The sequence below is a fragment of the Aquarana catesbeiana genome, linkage group LG01 (assembly GCF_042186555.1).
Source record: "Aquarana catesbeiana isolate 2022-GZ linkage group LG01, ASM4218655v1, whole genome shotgun sequence".
NCBI classification, from domain to species: Eukaryota; Metazoa; Chordata; class Amphibia; order Anura; family Ranidae; genus Aquarana; species Aquarana catesbeiana.
The window spans coordinates 608,585,434-608,605,551 of record NC_133324.1 but is presented as its reverse complement, the minus strand read 5'-3'; the positions used below and the strand labels follow the sequence as shown (position 1 = coordinate 608,605,551).

The 20,118-nt window shown below is 48.3% G+C and overlaps 1 protein-coding gene across 1 annotated transcript in view; it reads left to right on the top strand.

Moving 5' to 3' along the window:
- Nucleotides 1-3,891: 3,891 nt before the first annotated feature.
- Nucleotides 3,892-20,118, top strand: part of LOC141108677 (beta-1,4-galactosyltransferase 1-like) — a 267,970-nt gene continuing 251,743 nt past the window's right edge. The window contains exon 1 of the mRNA XM_073600565.1: nucleotides 3,892-4,032. Within this exon, the coding sequence (XP_073456666.1) occupies nucleotides 3,909-4,032 (124 nt within the window). The 5' untranslated portion in view covers nucleotides 3,892-3,908. The remainder of the gene's footprint in view (nucleotides 4,033-20,118) is intronic.

Below are 20,118 nucleotides of genomic sequence, written 5' to 3'. Positions count from 1 at the left end.
ACATTAGACGCAGAAAAAGCGTTCGATAGGATCCACTGGGGCTATATGAATTGTAATCTAAATGAATTTGGCTTCAAAGGCAATATTCTATCAGCCATTTTAGCCCTATATTCACAACCCTCAGCTCGAGTCCTCTCAGATGGGACCTTTTTCTGACCCATTCCCCATCACTAACGGCACCAAGCAAGGATGCCCCCTCTCTACAATAATTTTCACGTTGCTGATGGAACCTTTAGCCCAAAAAATTTGCCTCTCACCTCTCATAACGGGAATCCATGTCAAAGACCAAGAATACAAAATTACCCTATTCGCAGATGATATAATATTAACGTTAACAGACCCAGCTTCCTCCCTGGTTCAGGTACAAGAAATCCTAACTGTCTTTAACTCTTGTTCATTCTACAAAGTAAATGAGTCCAAGTCAAATGTCCTGAGTGTAATGGTACCTGAAGCTATTAAGCCTTGTCTAAAAGCTATAGCCCCCTATAAATAGGTGACCACCTCCATGCCTTACTTGGGAATTAATCTAACTACCCCATCCTCTAATTTGTATACATACAACTACATTCCCTTTCTGCAGATCTGTAAGAGAGACCTCCAAATGATTAGAAAATAATATCTCTCCTGAGCGGGTAGGACAGCTGCCTTCAAAATGTTTACTTTACCTAAACTTCTTTATCTGTACAGAGCCTTACCTATTGTTGCACCCATGACATTTTTTGCCACCCTCAAAAGAACACTTTGCTCCTTTGTTTGGCAAGATAGGAAACCCCGTTGTCCATACGCCTCCATCATTAAACACAAATCGGTAGGGGGAATGGGCTTCCCCAATGTAAATGACAATCATATGGCAGTGATTCTTGACCAGATCAGACACTGGTTCACACCCTCCTGCAATAAACAATGGCAACACATCAAACAATCATTCATAACAGAGGGCAAACTGAGCTCTCTTCTCCTAGCCCAGTCCTTCCCTAATAAAACCAAGGAAGTGAGACATCCCACAATTTCAGCTGCTGTTGCAGCATGGAAAAATTTAGCCTCCAACTCCCCATCACTAGATGGCGACAAAACCATACCCATTCCGATAGAAACCTTAAAATTCCTCATACCAGACTTATCCCTAAAACACTGGTCCCACATCAGGCACCAACCAATCACCTTGCTACTACACAACAAGCAACTCCTAACGTTCCCAGATCTACAAAAAACACATAACATACCTCCACAAGGAGCGCACACACACAAGCAAATATCGTCCTACCTACAAAAAAAACTCTACCCCATGCACTAAACTACCACACAAAATATGGCCCTTCTGGACATCTACCTCCCTCAAAGATAAAGGGTTAACTCTCATATACAACACCTTGCATAACAAAGAGCAGTTTACCAAAACATCAGCATATACAGTAGATGACGATCTCTGTTGGAGGGGTTGCTCCTCTTAAGGTTCCCTACTTCACATCCTTTGGGAATGCCCACGAATTTACCCATTCTGGGAAGAGGTTTTCACCTTTATCTCAGACATAACGGGGCACAAATCCAACCCCTCACCATCGCTAGGAATTCTTAGCCTAGGCATAGACTCTTATCCAAAAAAGTTCAGAACTCTAGTAATGCATATATTATTTGCAGATAGATTGCTCATTATGTGCAAGTGGAGATGCTCCCTAACCCCAACTATTATAGATGTCCAATCTCAACTTACTTTAGTTAAAGAATTTGTATTTAGCTCCGCCCTATACAATAATATTGTTACAAAATGCAATAACGCCTGGAAACCCTGGCTTTAAACTCAAAAAACATAAATCAACTACAACAGAATACAGGGTTATAGGTGAAGATACAACCAACAACAATTTCGTTGATGATTTACTTGCTAATTTCATTACGTCTCAAGGTTCACTGGACTGTAATTCCTAGTAGATAATGGTCTTTAATAATATTGTTTTACCACTATCCGATGTTCATTACTCCTTTTTTTCTTTTTTTTTTGCTTTTTCTCAATATCTGACATTCCAATCAGACCATACCCGCCGAAAATTACGAATCAGGCATACTGATTCCCCCCCCCCCCCATGGAACACAGTTAGTTTCCAGATGGGGTGTTCAGGGGAGGCGGATGATACAAAGCACCAACTGCATACCATTGAATGTTATATTCAGTTCAAATAAGCTTGTTACCGTCACTGTACACTGTAACAGTTATTGTATCTCACTGTATTATGTATACTATAACAGACAACGTTCAACCTCTTACACATGCATGTATTGTTACTGAAAACAGAATAAAAAAAACTTTTGAAAAAAATTCTACAGGTTGCATGTTTTGCATGACAGAGGAGGTCTAGGGCTAGAATTATTGCTCTCGCTCTACCGATCACGGCGATACCTCACATGTGTGGTTTGACCACCGTTTTCATATGCGGGCGCTACTCATATATGCGTTCGCTTCTGCGCGCAAGCTCGTCGGGACGGCGTTTTAAATTTTTTTTTTTTTTTATATTTCTTATTTATTTTACCTGATTTTATTTATTTTTACACTGTTTTTTTTTTTTTTTAAATTAGGTCACTTTTATTCCTATTACAAGGAATGTAAACATCCCCGGTAATAGAAAAAAGCATGACAGAACCTCTTAAATGAAATCTGGGGTCAAAAAGTCCTCAGATCTCATATTTGAACTTAAATGCAATTAAAAAAAAAAAAAAAAATGTCATTTGAAAAAATGATATTGAAAAAATGTGCCTTTAAGAGCTATAGGCGAAAGTGACGTTTTGATGTCGCTTCCGGCCTGCAGTGTCATGGAGACAGGTGGGGGCCATCTTCCCCTCATTTGTCTCCATGTCAGCCCAGGGGACAGACGCGATCGACTCCGCCGCTGCCGACGGCTCCCCGGTAAGCGGCGGAGGGCACCGGATCGCAACGGGAGGGGCCCTCTCCCATCACCGATAAAAGTGATCTCGTGGCGAATCCGCCACAGGGACCACTTTTATCTTGTAGCCGACATGGGGATATCGGGGTTATGGCAGCTAGCTGCTGCCATAACAACTATATCCACCCCCAAAAATGGGACGTATATGTACATGCGGTGGTCGGCAAGTGTTTAAAGGAGAATTATACAAAAAAAATATTAGTTAAATCCACAAGTGCTTTTTTTACCACTACTATTTTTTTATACTGGCTTTTTAAAAAATACAAATGCAGCAATTTAGAAACTGGATGAAAGGTTTAGCACTGGAAAACACTTTTTGAAAGATAAAAAGTGCATTTTTTATACAAATATAGAGATCAAACCAAAGTGAGGGACAAATGAGGAGGAAAGAGGGACAGAGGGACTTTGTTCCAAATCAGGGACAGTCCCTCAAAATCAGGGACAGTTAGGAGCTATGTGCTTGATCAATGCAAAAAATACTTGTTTACCCTGCTAGAAATCTTGAAATATGATAATGTCCTGTGCTGTTTGCCTTTGCTGCATTCTTATCAGTTACATTATTCTAGGCTATCTCTGAGGACTACAGCCCCCTCCCATGTTCTGTAGATGAGGAGAGGTGTTCTGTAGTTGTAGTCTAGGTGGACAAAGTTGCTCATCCATAGATACAGTACAGAGAATGAGTATTGTTCCCCTAGGACAGGAAGTGTGTTACTGAAAGTAACCGCAGGCGAAAATTTGACAAAACTTTTAAACTTAAGTTCAACCTAAAAAGATTTGACTAAAATCAATTAAAACAATTGTTTAATTAGCTTTAGAATTAGAAATAAATATTCCCAGGTGTGTAGTGAACCAAGAGTTAATACAGTTGGTATGCAGAATGACACATTAAAATAGGGCGTGTTTATTATTGCTGCGCTATACATATTCATTTTTCATTTGGTAAAGCATTAAACTTTGCAAAGATATCTCAGGATGAATTACCGGAAACTTCTCATGATTCTTATGTGTATCTCAGTTTTATTTCTGCTGAGCCTGAAATCGTTTTACTTGGACAAATATCTGGAAAATATAATTAATAAAACCACTAACCCACAAAGTAAGTTGAAAGTTTTGAAAGTTTTAGTTTGAACAATGAAAACTTTTTGTTTTAGAAAATTATTCAATTGCTACAAAAAAAATCGTAATTTAATCCAGTTTAAATGGGAATAACGTCCTGGTACTTGAACATAGTTCTATTCTAATTATTTGTTAAAAAGCATCTGTCATATTTGTTGTACTGCATTTAAGTAGTGTTTCATCTAAACCTGTAATCATAATGCCAACTCTACATTAATGTTGAACTTAGTTTGCACTAAACATACATTTTATTTGCTGTTACCTATTTAATTATAAAGTTAATGAACTTTATAATATGCTACAGATGATTTATGAGCAGCATACAGAATTATCTACGTAACAATAAAACACAAATTATAATTGAACTTATATGCAATTTTGTTAAAGAAAATTATTTATATTTGCTATATATTCTCCAAGATTCATTTATGTATATGTGATTTTACCCCAGCTTGTGTTCTGTAACTTTTTCAGGGGAAATTTAAAACAGGTATATTTCTTAAATTTGATTGAATACTTGAAGAAACCATAGGAATTGGTGTACGCAGCAGTGTTCACCGCAGAGCACAAACATACATGTGTGTACTGTATATCAGCAGAGCAGTGGACGGTGTCAGTAGAGCAAAGATTGGTGTCAGTAGGGCAGTGGACGGGGTCAGTAGTTTTTTTATTGTTTATTATTTTTTCTTACATATATATTATTTTTTATTTATTATTTTCTTTTACAATTTTTTTCTAGGAGCCCAATAATGGGGCTTTGGTGACATATCAAGGGTCTAAACAGACCCCTGATGTCTCACTTTTGAGACTGAGAAAGAAACTGAAGACAGAGATTCCCCAGTCCCTTTCTCTGCAGCCTGCAGTAAACATAGTTTACTATGCTTCAGTCAAGAATGAAGACAGTTGCGATCAGTACAGATCACTCCTGAAAGGAGGGAAGCTGGCAGCACTGCAGGAGGGAGATGGGAAGCAGGGGGAATCGACAACGCACAGGGGGATTAGGGTGTGCCCATGCACACACGGCATATCCTGAGCGCATGCCTTTGACCATAGATGTGGTGAAAAAGTCCTTCTTCAGTAATCAGATCCCAGTTGTGCTAAAAATTCAGATTCCTATTAACATTGCATAGTGCCGAAATAATGCTTGGTCTCTAACTGAATTCAAGGTTTTAAGGTTTAGGGTTAAAAGAATATTCCCTATGCAATATTGTTTTCATTATATATATTTGTTTTTATATACAGTAAAACCTTGGATTGCGAGCATAATTAGTTCCAGAAACATGCTTGTAATCCAAAGCACTTGTATATTAAAGCAAATTTCCCCATAAGAAATAATGGGAACTGAAATGATTTGTTCCACAACCATTTATTCATAGGTCCTTCAGTTTATAGTCCAGCTCTGAGAGCTGTGAACAAGGCTTGTGCCAAAACGTGTCTGCTCGTCCTTTTTATACTTGTCATGATACAATAAAGATCACAGGTATTATATCCAGCAGTGCCAGCTCTTCCTTCAGTTTTTCTCAAGTTTGCCTATTTGGATGTAAGAATGACATCCTGAGCCGGAGAGCACCTGGATTCTGGGTGTATAGAGGTTACCCGTTACCTGTTATCTGGATATCCTAGTTCCGAGCGGTGTTATTTTTGTGTTGTTTTGTGTTGTAAAGCCAGTCTCTCTCCAAAGCCTTATTACAGGTCTGTAACAGATCACAGAAATAATAATAGAAATATTAAAATCAGTGAAAGAATGCCCCAGTGAAAGGCTCATGATGAACACTATACAGGAGAAGTGAATACAAATGTCAATGTTCTTCTTAAAGGGGTTGTAAAGATTCATGTTTTTTCACCTTAATGCCTCCTATGCATTTAAGTGAAAAAACATTTGGCGATTGCAGGCCCCCCAGCCCCCCCGTTTACCTACCTGAGCCCTCCAAAGTCCCGCGTCGAGAAGGCGCTTGATGTTGGCCCGGTTTTCTCGGCTGTTCTCGGCTCTGCATTGAATAGATTGATAGCAGCGCAGCCATTGGCTCGCGCTGCTGTCAATCAACTCCAGGGACGTGAGGGCCGGGGGGCGGGGCCGAGTCCTGTAGTTGGCGGCTTATGGACGCCGGATACAGGACTCGGGAGCGCGCCCGCATGCTAACCCCCCCCGGGAAAGAGCTTCCCAGAGGGGGGTAGCTTTAGTGGGGAGGAGACGAGACAGCCGCCGTGGGATTATAGGGAAACGGGGCTGACTCCATACGGCCTACCTGACAGCCCCTCCAGCCTAGGGGCCACTATTTTTGCAATTTTTCTGTTGTTTTATTATTTTTTCCTTTACAGCTTTCGGAGTTTGTTAAAGACCCTTCAAACAATAGATTTTCTGAAAGAATAGGACTGGTAGATTAAAAAGAAGGTGCTACTGATTTTTTTTAAGTCCTGCAATAGTTGCACAAATGTTTATCACAATTATATTTTTGCTAAAAATACACTAAAACCATTATTATTAGTAGATACAAACACAAAACAACTTACACAATCTCTGTTAAATCTACAAGATAAAACTGTACTGAATAAATAATGAATAAAGATCTGTGTGTGAATGTGACAGTCCTGTAGGAAAACCTGTCAAAGAGAAAATGTAGTCTATTATTGCTCACCATCTATTCAAAATTTAAGTTGTGGTTAGTGTCACAAATTACAGAAGTCAAAGAATTAGAATGCCAACCAGACAGTAAACATATTCCAAAGGTGGGTTGTAGATGTTTCTTTCAGAACCAATTTATTTTATGGGAGAGCGATATGCAACAGAACTTTTGGGGGAGTTAAATACAAGTAACCAAAAGTTAAATGTATACCACTGGGTCACTACTGGGCTGAGAGTTCTGACAAAAACATATGTGAGCAATCCACCATTTGAGGAAAAGACCCTGACTATTGTATAACCGATGAGACTTGCTTACCCCTTTTATCAACTTCTCCCATCACTGCATACCCAACCTTCACCCCAATAATCGAGACCACAACCTTATGGAGTAAAATATTGGCCGTAGCAGCCAATAATCTTTATTCAAAATATAAACCAATAATAATAATAATAATTTAACTCAACAGTAACATAATCCTGTAAAACACCTGAAAACATCCTTAAATCCCGTTGGTCTTTGCAGGGAAAAACCCACCAAACTTAAAAACTCCCAAACACTCAGGCACTGCGGTACTATACCAAAATTAGGCCTCCAGCTGACAAGCTAGCTCGGAGACAAACAACAAATAGCCCGCAGTGCCCCAATAACCCATTCAAGCTAAAACCCTTGTTAGCTGAAATCTCACCAACGGGCCTCATACTAGCGATGGGTCCCGATCTCTTAAATATCTGGGGTTTAATCCTTCCCCGCAAAGACCAACATCACGCCACTGCCACGACTTTTTGCTATACCATAAAATCATGACCAACTACAAACCTTTACATAACAGATCATACCACATGTTAAGGGAGGGAGGGTGGGACGCTTGCTCCTCTCCACGCAACTGAGCTGGGGCGGGATCTCTCACCCAGCTAATACCTCTGCTCCACCCCTACACTAAAGTGTCCAATCACACACCCCCTAACAACTAACTCCTCATCACCAAGTTCCCCTGTTAACCCTGTCATGCCCGCCCTACGCCTATTCTTTCTGTCTCTTGCTCCGGGCTTACTTGACTATTGTATAACCGATGAGACTTGCTTACCCCTTTTATCAACTTCTCCCATCACTGCATACCCAACCTTCACCCCAATAATCGAGACCACAACCTTATGGAGTAAAATATTGGCCGTAGCAGCCAATAATCTTTATTCAAAATATAAACCAATAATAATAATAATAATTTAACTCAACAGTAACATAATCCTGTAAAACACCTGAAAACATCCTTAAATCCCGTTGGTCTTTGCAGGGAAAAACCCACCAAACTTAAAAACTCCCAAACACTCAGGCACTGCGGTACTATACCAAAATTAGGCCTCCAGCTGACAAGCTAGCTCGGAGACAAACAACAAATAGCCCGCAGTGCCCCAATAACCCATTCAAGCTAAAACCCTTGTTAGCTGAAATCTCACCAACGGGCCTCATACTAGCAATGGGTCCCGATCTCTTAAATATCTGGGGTTTAATCCTTCCCCGCAAAGACCAACATCACGCCACAGCACACACAGGGTAAAACCTTACCCTTGTGTGCCCTGCCACACCCTCAAAGCTCGTTGTATCCCATCCTGCAGGCCTAATGACCACAAATCAATCCCCACATCGTTCAGGTGTACTCCATCATCCTTCAAATATCTCCATGTATCCACCTCTAATTCCAGGTGACGTATAGCCAACCCTCCATTCCTCACCACGAAACTACTAACCTCTTTGTTGACCTTCTTTCTGGCCCGGTTGATCTTAGCGACCGACCTGGCCAATCTCCAATTTGTACGCGCCACAATGTCCGACCACACAATAAGCATATGTGGAAAAGACATCCTGAGCTGCCAAAAATCGAACTTGATGTCTTTTACCAAGTCCAACATTGACCGTAGCCCTAGGTCATTACCCCCTACATGTAACAACAACACATCCGGCGCTCTGTCCAGGCGTGCGAACTTATTAACTTCTGCTACTGTCCTACCCCACAGCATGCCTGGCACCCCAAACCACCTAAGACACACTTCCTGCCTGGAAAACCCCAATTGTCTCCCATCCCGTCTGGCATCACCTCTCCTGGCCCCCCAACACACGTACGAGTGGCCCACTATCCACACCAGGCATTGCTGACGACCTGCAAAGAAAAGCAAACAAAAAAAAAAAAAAAAAAACAAAACAAAACAAAAAGGACACCTAATGCATCAATAACTCCCATAAATTAACAACAATTATCACCTATCACAATATATCCGCATTACATCCAAACATATTAACAGTCAGTCCCATAACAGTATTATTTAATATATATTATTCACACTTTTTTTTTTTTTTTTTTTTTTTTTACTCTTTACCCAATCACTAACTGTGGGCGAACATAGGACCTAAACCGCCTGGATTCCCATCTCCCAATCCTCTTTACCGCTGCATCATCCAATCCCCACCGTACCGCTTCCGTAGCTGCCCCTATCCTAAATGAATGTGATGAAAACTTTTCACCCTCTAGACCTAATACCCCCAAACATCTTTTGAAAATTGCATTAAACTGAAATCGTGATAGAAACGAGCCATCCTGGTGTCTTAAAAAGGGGACTTCCCCCCCCCCCCGGGCGTATAGCTATAAACTCACTCACCAATTTAACTGGGCACAAGGGAGAGCCGGGCAACGCAAAAACCTGCACGGTCTTACCCTTGCCCCGCTGATCTGTTTTTGACTTTCTAATCAATATGGCCAACCTGTCCTCCCCACATCGGACGTCTGACTCCCCCAACCCCCCTTTTTCTCTTTTTGAGGGGCTAACCAACTCACTGATCCGAAATGCACCAAAGAACGCCAAGGCGAATGCCGCCCTGAACAACACCGCTTCATATCCTGTCGAGCAAACATTGTTTAAACATCCAACTAACTGACCCAACAACTGGAACGAAACAGGCCGCCTGGAGTCCCTCCCCGGCTTGGCCCGCCTATAACCCTTCATACCCTGCCTGACCCAAAAATCTTTCGTAAAGTCCGGCAAACCTTGAAATTTCAACCAAAACGCCAAACCTGCCAACTTCTTCTCCATACCCGACACAGACAACCCATCTTCTAAGTTCCTGGACACAAAGTATAAAACTAACAACCGAAGATCCCGTTCTGCATTCCCTACCTGTACCTGTCTCAGCAGAGATACCCATTCCTGCCATACCCTGTTGTATGCAGCCCACGTCGTATCGCTCACCGACCGTTTTATCCAGTCTGTTAGTCCTCCAAGGCAATCTTCCACAGCCAGTCTGGACACGGGACACCTTCCTCCTCCGCCCCAGGTGCCAATTCCCGGAACCTGTCCCACTGAAAGCGAGACAGAGCATCAGCCACCACGTTTTCAACTCCTGGGAGGTGTACCGCGTATATAAAAACATTTAGCTGTAAGCATCTCAGAACCAGGTGTCTAAGTAACCTGATCACCGGCGGTGACGCTGCCGATACTTTATTAATCACCTGTACCACTCCCAAGTTGTCACCATGAAACCTAACTTTTAAATTCCTGAACCACTCGCCCCATAACTCCACAGCTAACACCACCGGGAACAGTTCCAACAGGAGCATGTTCTTCAGCAGACCTGCCTCCTTCCATGACTGTGGCCATGGCCCCGCGCTCCACTTACCCTGAAAAAAGGCTCCAAAACCTGCTGCCCCTGCCGCATCTGTAAACAACTCCAGATCAAAGTTGCTCACAGGCCCTGACATCCACAGCGCCCTGCCGTTGAACTTAGCCAGGAACGTGTGCCAAACCTTCAGATCCTCCCTGTGAGCTTTCAACAAACGAATATAATGTCTTGGCGAAACCACACCCGACGTACTCGCCGACAGCCGCCTGCAAAATACTCTCCCCATAGGCAAAATCCGACACGCGAAGTTCAACTTACCTAGTAACGATTGTAACTCCCTTAGTTGAACCTTTTTCTTTCCGATTAGACCCTGAATTTCCTCCTGCAACGCCGCCAACTTGTCCTCGGGTAGCCTACACTCCATCGCTCTGGTGTCTAGAATAATACCCAAAAAACTCAATTCCGTAGTTGGACCTTCAGTCTTCTCCGGGGCTAGCGGGATGCCAAACTTTTCCGCAACATGTTCCAACGTCGCCAGCAAGACCGCACAGACTGTCGATCCAGGGGGACCCACGCAGAGAAAATCATCCAAGTAGTGGATGATAGAGTTCAATCCCGCGACGTCCCGAACTACCCACTCAATGAAGGAACTAAACTTTTCAAATAAAGCGCAGGATATCGAACACCCCATCGGCAAACAACGATCCACATAGAATTCATCCTGCCAACAACAACCCAATAAACGAAAACTCTCCGGATGCACCGGCAACAAACGGAAGGCCGACTCTATGTCCGCCTTGGCCAACAACGCCCCCTGTCCGTACTTTCTAACCCAAAATACCGCTGCATCAAACGACGTGTAAGATACCGCACATTCCTCTGGGTCAATGGCGTCATTCACCGACCCCCCTTTCGGGTATGACAAGTGGTGTATCAACCTAAACTTATTAGGCTCTTTTTTCGGCACCACTCCTAGCGGGGACACCACTAACTCCGGAATCGGTAATGCTGCAAAAGGGCCACTCATGCGGCCCAACCTAACTTCTTTTAGCAACTTTTCCCTAACCACGTCCCCATGCAGCAACGCTGACTTCAAGTTCCGAGCCGGCGGTGGTGTATCGACCAAGCGAGACGGAATTCTAAACCCCTCCGAAAAACCCTGGGCTAACAGCCCAGCTGCAACCCTATCAGGGTATCTATCGAGGAAGGGCTCCATCCTTCCCACTTTCACCGGCGTTGTCCCCTTTTGCAACAGACTCACTGGCACGGCCCCTGCCTTGTTTGAAACACCGCGACACCGGGTGCCCCCCTCCCCCACAACCGGAGCATTCATGCTTGTACTTGCACGACCCTCCAAATCTACAGGACCCCTCATTAAATTGCCAACAAACCCCTTTCTTTCTTGTGGCCGACTGTCCGGGGTTGGCTGATCCACCGGCCCCCCCCTGAAAAAACTGACCCGTCGGCCTAGCCGAAGTCATGAGGCGCATCCATAGGCTGATGTCTTTATGATCCCACCTCAATGCTGGGCGAATGGCCCTCCGCTGCCTAAATTGCTCATCGTAACGCAGCCATGCCGTGCCCCCGTAGACTCTGTAAGCTTCTCCCACGGCGTCCAAATAGCAAAATAAAGCCGAACAGTGCTCAGGATTCTTCTCTCCTATCACACTGGCCATGATCGCAAAAGCCTGTAGCCAGTTCGCAAACGTCCTAGGTATCAGCCTATACCTCCTTTTTTCCTCATCCTCTTATTTATTATCCTCCGGCTTAACTCTATCCAAATTAAACTTCTCCAGGGGTAAGAGCGAAAAAATCTCTACATACTCCCCTTTCCAAATTTTTTCCCTCACCTCTGACTTCAAATGCGCCCCTAGCGGCCCCTCGAAGCACACATACACCTCACATTTTGCAGCATCAGCTAAACGCACTAAGTCTTGTTTTTTAGCACCCTCACCCGTTGCCCCTTCTGGTGTCTTGGGAACCTCCGCCTGTACTGCCACCCCAGCGACCACAGTCGCCGGCGCCGCTTGCTCCTCCACGGGCCTTGAAGGAGTCCCGGTGTCTAGGACCGAGCCCTCTCGGCTCCCCCGCCCCTCCCCTGGGTCAACCCATGCCGCCGCCGGAGACTGACTCCCGCTTGGCCCTGGCTCAAACCTTTTTAATAGCTCCTTCAAACCCGATACAAACCCTTGTAGCCCTGCATCCGCCGATGCGCGGTCTGCTACCTGCGCGGCCGGATACACAGGCGCGGTCATGGCCGACCGCCCCGCTGAGCCCAACCCTCCCTCACTACCCCCCGCCCCCCCAGCACACCCCACAACACAGGCATCATTACAACTCGTCTTACCCCGCTGCCTGGGAGGAAGTCCACCAGCCGAGGGTCCCGTCTCCACCGCCACCAGCTCTTCTCGCTGTCCATCGCTGTCCGACTGCGACAGCTCACCTTCCGATCTGTATTCGCCCAGCTCTTCACCGATCATTGATGGCCCCCCAGCCGCTTCATCACTGGATGCCGAGGATCTGCTGTGCCCTTCCCTCCTCCTCCGCGCTGAAGATCCGCCTGCCGATTTTTTGTTCGCCTTTCTTGGCCGAACGACCTCATCTGGGCAGTGCCGACCGCAGCCGCTGCCATGGTCCCCTTCCTGCCCGTCTCTCCTCTTGGGGCCACCGACCGCCGCACTCGAGCGGCCAGCTGCCGCAGCCACTTCCTTCCTCCACTGTAACCCCACCCCTGCCGTCTGGTGGCCTGGGGCCTGGCTATTCACTCTGGAACCTTCTCCACCAGCATCCGCAATAGGCCTGCTGGCTCTCCTGTTTGCCGCGTCACTGTCGCCGCCCCGGCCGACTCCTGGCTGACACCCAGCCCTCCCCCCCGCTCGCACCGCCGTGCGCTGAACGGGCAGCCTTGCCACAGGCCGACCCGCCCTGCCCTGCTGTCCTGTATGTACCGATCGTGGTGAACGGGGACGGGGACTGCAAGACTGTCCTCTTCCATTCTGTGTCCCCCTTACATCCTCGTTCTTGCGCTGTGCCGCCGCCATCCTCGCGGGAGGGCCTGCAGCCGCCTGACCCGCCTGCTCCCGCTGTGCTTCCGTCCCGCGTGCCATGTCTGCCTGGAGGGGGCCGTACTAGAACCCCCCCCGCTCCGAGTTGCTAACCGCTTCGCGGGAGGCCCAGAGACCGGCCTACCCGCACTCGCCCCACTCCTCTGTGACTTCCCGGGGAGGGACCTCGTGACGTCGGGCGAGAAGCGAGTAGGCGGCCTGGATCGCCTACCCCTCACAACTGCGCTCTCTCCCCCCGTGGCCGCTGAGTTCGACTCACCCAACGCCGCCGCCAAACGACCCTCCAGCCATCCAGGCCCTCTGGACGCCGCCTCTGCTTTCAGCCGGGCAAACAAATCTTCCACCGCTGCCATCACGCTTGCTCCTCTCCACGCAACTGAGCTGGGGCGGGATCTCTCACCCAGCTAATACCTCTGCTCCACCCCTACACTAAAGTGTCCAATCACACACCCCCTAACAACTAACTCCTCATCACCAAGTTCCCCTGTTAACCCTGTCATGCCCGCCCTACGCCTATTCTTTCTGTCTCTTGCTCCGGGCTTACTATCCAAGGGTGAAATAATAACCTGATGCAATCTAGAACTGGCAATCACAGTAATTTGGCATCAATACTTTGTTTGTGATGATGATGCAAAGGAAATATGATTTTCAGCTCATAACCATGATAATGTATCACTAACTACTTCAGCTCCTGTATCTTTATATGCCTTATGGAGCTGAGCAACCTTAAGGGCTCATGCACACTGCAACTAAAAAAAACAAACTGCTTTTTACAGGCGTTTGAACTTTTATTTCTGCCTATAAAAGCTTGAAGTTTTAAGGGGTCTCTCGCATTTTTATTGAGCTCTTTCGAGGGTAAGCATTTTTTTTTTCACAAACCCTCCCAGATAATATTTTCTTAACCACTGTATAAACAAAACAAAAAGCTGGAACAAACATTTTCATGCGTTCCTCTCAAAAACGCGAGTTTAGTGGAGGGTTTTTTCTGCCTGTAGGAGCATATGCCTGAAAAAGCCATAGTGTGCATGGACTCATTGGCTAATCAACTATATGTGCAAGTGCTGTGCATAAATGGACAAAGTAAAAAATAGCAGGTAAAAAACAAAGCAAAATCCCAAAAAAAGGGACAAGCATGTAGGCAGTGAAAGTCCGAATTAGATTACAAAAAACAGTCCCCAAACACAATATTTCTTCAAAAGTGCTGATGTGCAATTGATATTCCAAAGTGCTGTGGTGCTCAAGTTCACACAACTGATTCCTGCTTCACACACCCCCCTAAGTGGTTAGACTAACCAGATTGAATGGACCCCTTAGCAGTACTGTATGTGGGTCAATCAGGCTTAGACTGGTGAGTAGGGTGATGAGACACCACTTAAAAAACAAATTTTCCTTTGTACTTCAGACTTATAGGCTTATTAAATATGCCTCTGGAAATGATTAATCCTTTGAAATGCTTCTCATACAGGGGTGGCTCCAAATACATTTTTTGGGGGGTGCTGTGTGGGTGCTGAAAGTAGTGGTGGTGCTAATGCGTGGGCGTGGCCAAAAAGTTGGTGTTTTGTACAGACAAAATAGGGCCTTCAGGTACACAGAATTGAATGTTGGAGTAAAACAAGCCCAAATAGAAGCAGCGATGATAAACCCCAGCAAGTATAAGGGCCAGCAATGATCACCCCTAGCACAAGTTAGAGGCAGCCATAACACCCAGCACAGCATAACAGTAAGGCACGGTGAGCAGCATACAGTGAGGGAAGAGAGTGCAGTATACAGTGCAGAGCAGGAGAGTGCCTAGAGTTGCCACCTCATCCCTTTAAACCCAAACACCTTTAAATTACACAGGTTCTGAGGCTAATTAAATGCAGATAAGGCACCAAGTGAGTTTAATTACCACCTTAATCAGCCACAGAACCTGTGTAATTAATATGTGTTCTGGTTTAAAGGGATGAGGTGGCAACCATAAGAGTGCCCCCCCAGAGTGCCCACAACAGAAGAGTGCCCCCCTAGAGTGCCCGCAGCAGGAGAGTGCCCCACCTAGAGTGCCCACAGCAGGAGAATGCCCCACCTAGAGTGCCCACAGCAGGACAGTGCCCCACCTAGAGTGCCCACAGCAGGAGAGTGCCCCACCTAGAGTGCCCACAGCAGGAGAGTGGCCCCCTAGAGTGCCCACAGCAGGAGAGTGCCCCCCCTAGAGTGTCCACAGCAGGAGTGTGCCCCCCTAGAGTGCCCACAGCAGGAGAGTGGCCTCCCCTAGAGTGCCCACAGCAGGAGAGTGGCCTCCCCTAGAGTGCCCACAGCAGGAGAGTGGCCCCCTATAGTGCCCAAAACAGGAGAGTGGTCCCCCTATAGTGCCCACAGCAGGAGAGTGGGACCCCTATAGTGCCCACAGGAGGAGAGTGCCCCCCCTATAGTGCCCACAGAAGGAGAGTGGCCCCTTTAGAGAGTCCACAGCAGGACAGTGATCCCATATACAATATAATAGATTAAAATATAATAATAGGTTAAATTGCATTGTGCAGATGTACCAGATGTCACAGCAGGTACCAGATTTTTTTTTTTTTAAATCGTGTGAATGTACTGCAATACCTCGGTAGAAATTTTGGAGGTGCTATGAGGGTGCTTTGAGACCTTTTAGGGGAGCTTCAGCACACCCAAGCACCCACCTGGCGCCGACCCTGTTCTCATAGTACTCCTTCTCCTGATAAGCTGCCCATAAACTACAGTCACATCGATCAATTAAAGAGTTAAGCCTCCTTGCTGCTGCTCATGAACTCCAATCACATCGACCACATGCAAAGCAATCAGATCTGGGAATAGTGCTTTATAATTTTTAAAAATTGTATTATATTCAAACAGGTCATAACAAATGTGCACTCACATTTCAAAAGCTTAAAACAAGCCTATGTGTATTATGCTTGTTAGATAAAAGGGAATTTTGCGAGTCACAATGGTATATTGCTTCAAATGTGGAAATCACCTAGCTGCCTGCGCAGAACACATTTCATATGCCGTGCAATACAATGTATACAAAAGATACGCTGCGCTAAGGTGAAAATGTCAATCTGGAGATCATTAATGCATATAAGGTATACTGAAAATATCGCATAAGCGGCTTATCCAGCCACAGCAAGGCACAAAGGATATATGTATTAAAAAATATATATATTTTCTTTAAGTGATTATAAGGTGCACTGTGTAAATAATATACTAGATGTATACCATTAGAATAAGAGTAGCGATGATTAAACTACTAACTGTATATATAATGAATGAAAAATTGTTTATATAATCTGAAATTTACCGTGTAAAATATATATAAATAATATCACAGTGATAAGTGCAAAAAACACAACAAAGTGCCAAGTGCCACACAATGAGTGTGAATATCAAATCCAAGATGTGATACGTGGTTATTAAAGTCCAATTTATGAAAGAAATGCACATAAAGTCCATAAAAACAGTTCATAAAAAATCCAACGTGCGTGCATTAATCTTAGTGCTTAGTGCTCAGAATTCCATGCTCAAGTGCCATCCAGTGACCCCCCGGGGACAGCCGCTCACCTCAGAGCGTGCGACTCAGCTGTGAGACTGAATCTAAACACGCTTATGAGCCATCCCACGGCTCAGTGATGGAATCCAGATATCAGTGGCGGAATTACCAGGGTCGCAACAGTCGCACTTGCGACTGGGCCCTGGAATTCTGCCAGTGTGTGGGGGCCCCAAGACGCCGCACTTCCCCTGGCTGGCATCTAACTATACAGGAGAGGGGGGCGGGAGGGGGCGATCGGCAGCTATGTGATGTCTGCGCTCTGCGGGATGTCCCTCCAGGCAGCACACAGTTCACTTCCCGAATATCAGTGAGTACAATGGAGAGGGGAGGGGCCTCTGACCCGAGCAGACACCAGATTCAGTGCACAAGTTTGTCCCTCTGCTTGTACACTCTGAGTCTTGCTGATACACGCTCGGGTCAGAGGCCCCTCCCCTCTCTATTGGATACAATGATACTCGGGAAGTGAACTGTGCTGCCTGGAGGGACATCCTGCGGACATCACAAGGAAGCATGCTGCTTCTTCCATATGTGCTTCTCATGTAAGTTGAGCACAACACTGGCCCCCACCTTTCCCCTCTCACACTGCCCCCCCACCTGTCCCTTCTCACACTGGCCCCCACCTGTCCCCTCTCACACTGCCCCCCACCTGTCCTCTCTCACACTGGCCCCCACCTGTCCCCTCTCACACTGTCCCCCCCACCTGTCCCCTCTCACACTGGCCCCCACCTGTCCCCTCTTACACTGCCCCCCCTGTCCCCTTTCACACTGCCCCCCACCTGTCCCCTCTCACTCTGTCCCTCCACCTGTCCCCTCTCACACTGGCCCCCACGTGTCCCCTCTCACACTGGCCCCCACCTGTCCCCTCTCACATTGTCCCCCCACCTGTCCCCTCTCACTCTGTCCCCCCACCTGCCCCTCTCACACTGTCCCCCCACCTGTCCCCTCTCACACTGTCCCCCCACCTGTCCCCTCTCACACTGGCCCCCACCTGTCCCCTTTCACACTGGCCCCCACCTGTCCCCTCTCACACTGCCCCCCCACCTGTCCCCTTTCACACTGCCCCCACCTGTCTCCTCTCACACTGTCCCCCCACCTGTCCCCTCTCACACTGGCCCCCACTTTTCCCCTCTCACACTGGCCCCCACCTGTCCCCTTTCACACTGACCCCCACCTGTCCCCTCTCACACTGCCCCCCACCTGTCCCCTCTCACACTGTCCCCCCACCTGTCCCCTCTCACACTGGCCCTCACCTGTCCCCTCTCACACTGCCCCCCCACCTGTCCCCTCTCACACTGGCCCCCACCTGTCCCCTCTCACACTGTCCCCCCCTGTCCCCTCTCACACTGGCCCCCACTTGTCCCCTCTCACACTGGCCCCCACCTGTCCCCTTTCACACTGGCCCCCACCTGTCCCCTCTCACACTGCCCCCCACCTGTCCCCTCTCACACTGTCCCCCCACCTGTCCCCTCTCACACTGGCACTCACCTGTCCCCTCTCACACTGCCCCCCCACCTGTCCCCTCTCACACTGTCCCCCCACCTGTCCCCTCTCACACTGGCCCCCACCTGTCCCCTCTCACACTGGCCCCCACCTGTCCCCTTTCACACTGGCCCCCACCTGTCCCCTCTCACACTGCCCCCCCACCTGTCCCCTCTCACACTGTCCCCCCACCTGTCCCCTCTCACACTGGCCCTCACCTGTCCCCTCTCACACTGCCCCCCCACCTGTCCCCTCTCACACTGGCCCCCCACCTGTCCCCTCTCACACTGGCCCCCACCTGTCCCCTCTCACACTGGCCCCCACCTGTTCCCTCTGACACTGGCCCCCCACCTGTCCCCTCTCACACTGGCCCCCACCTGTCCCCTCTCACACTAGCCCCCACGTGTCCCCTCTCACACTGGCCCCCACGTGTCCCCTCTCACACTGGCCCCCACCTGTCCCCTCTCACACTGTCCCCCCACCTGTCCCCTCTCACACTGGCCCCCACTTGTCCCCTCTCACACTGGCCACCCACCTGTCCCCTCTCACACTGGCCCCCACCTGTCCCCTCTCACACTGGCCACCCACCTGTCCCCTCTCACACTGGCGACCCACCTGTCCGCTCTCACACTGGCCCCCACCTGTCCCCTCTCACACTGGCCCCCACCTGTAACCTCTCACACTGGCCCCCACCTGTTCCCTCTGACACTGGCCCCCCACCTGTCCCCTCTCACACTGGCCCCCACCTGTCCCCTCTCACACTAGCCCCCACGTGTCCCCTCTCACACTGGCCCCCACGTGTCCCCTCTCACACTGGCCCCCACCTGTCCCCTCTCACACTGTCCCCCCACCTGTCCCCTCTCACACTGGCCCCCACTTGTCCCCTCTCACACTGGCCACCCACCTGTCCCCTCTCACACTGGCCCCCACCTGTCCCCTCTCACACTGGCCACCCACCTGTCCCCTCTCACACTGGCGACCCACCTGTCCGCTCTCACACTGGCCCCCACCTGTCCCCTCTCACACTGGCCCCCACCTGTCCCCTCTCACACTGGCCCCCACCTGTCCCCTCTCACACTGGCCCCCACTTGTCCCCTCACACACTGGCCCCCATCTGTCCCCTCTCACACTGGCCCCCCACCTGTCCCCTCTCACACTGGCCCCCCACCTGTCCCCTCTCACACTGGCCCCCACCTGTCCCCTCTCACACTGGCCACCCACCTGTCCCCTCTCACACTGCCCCCCACCTGTCCCCTCTCACACTGCCCCCCCACCTGTCCCGTCCCCTCTCACACTGGCCCCCCACCTGTCCCCTCTCACACTGGCCCCCCACCTGTCCCCTCTCACACTGGCCCCCCACCTGTCCCCTCTCACACTGGCCCCCACCTGTCCCCTCTCACACTGTCCCCCACCTATCCCCTCTCACACTGCCCCCCCACCTGTCCCCTCTCACACTGGCCACCCACCTGTCCCCTCTCACACTGGCCCCCACCTGTCCCCTCTCACACTGGCCCCCACCTGCCACATAGCCCCTCTTTTATCACACTGCCCACGTCATACTATTTCCCCATCATACTGCCCCCACCTGTCTCACTGTCCCCTGTCACACTTCCCCCTTGGCACAATACATTCCTGTCATACTGCCCCCTCCTGTAACACTGCCCCTCCATCATTCTGCCCCCTTCTGTCATATTTACCCCCCTCCTGTCACACTACCCCCCTCTTGTTAAACAGTCCCCCTC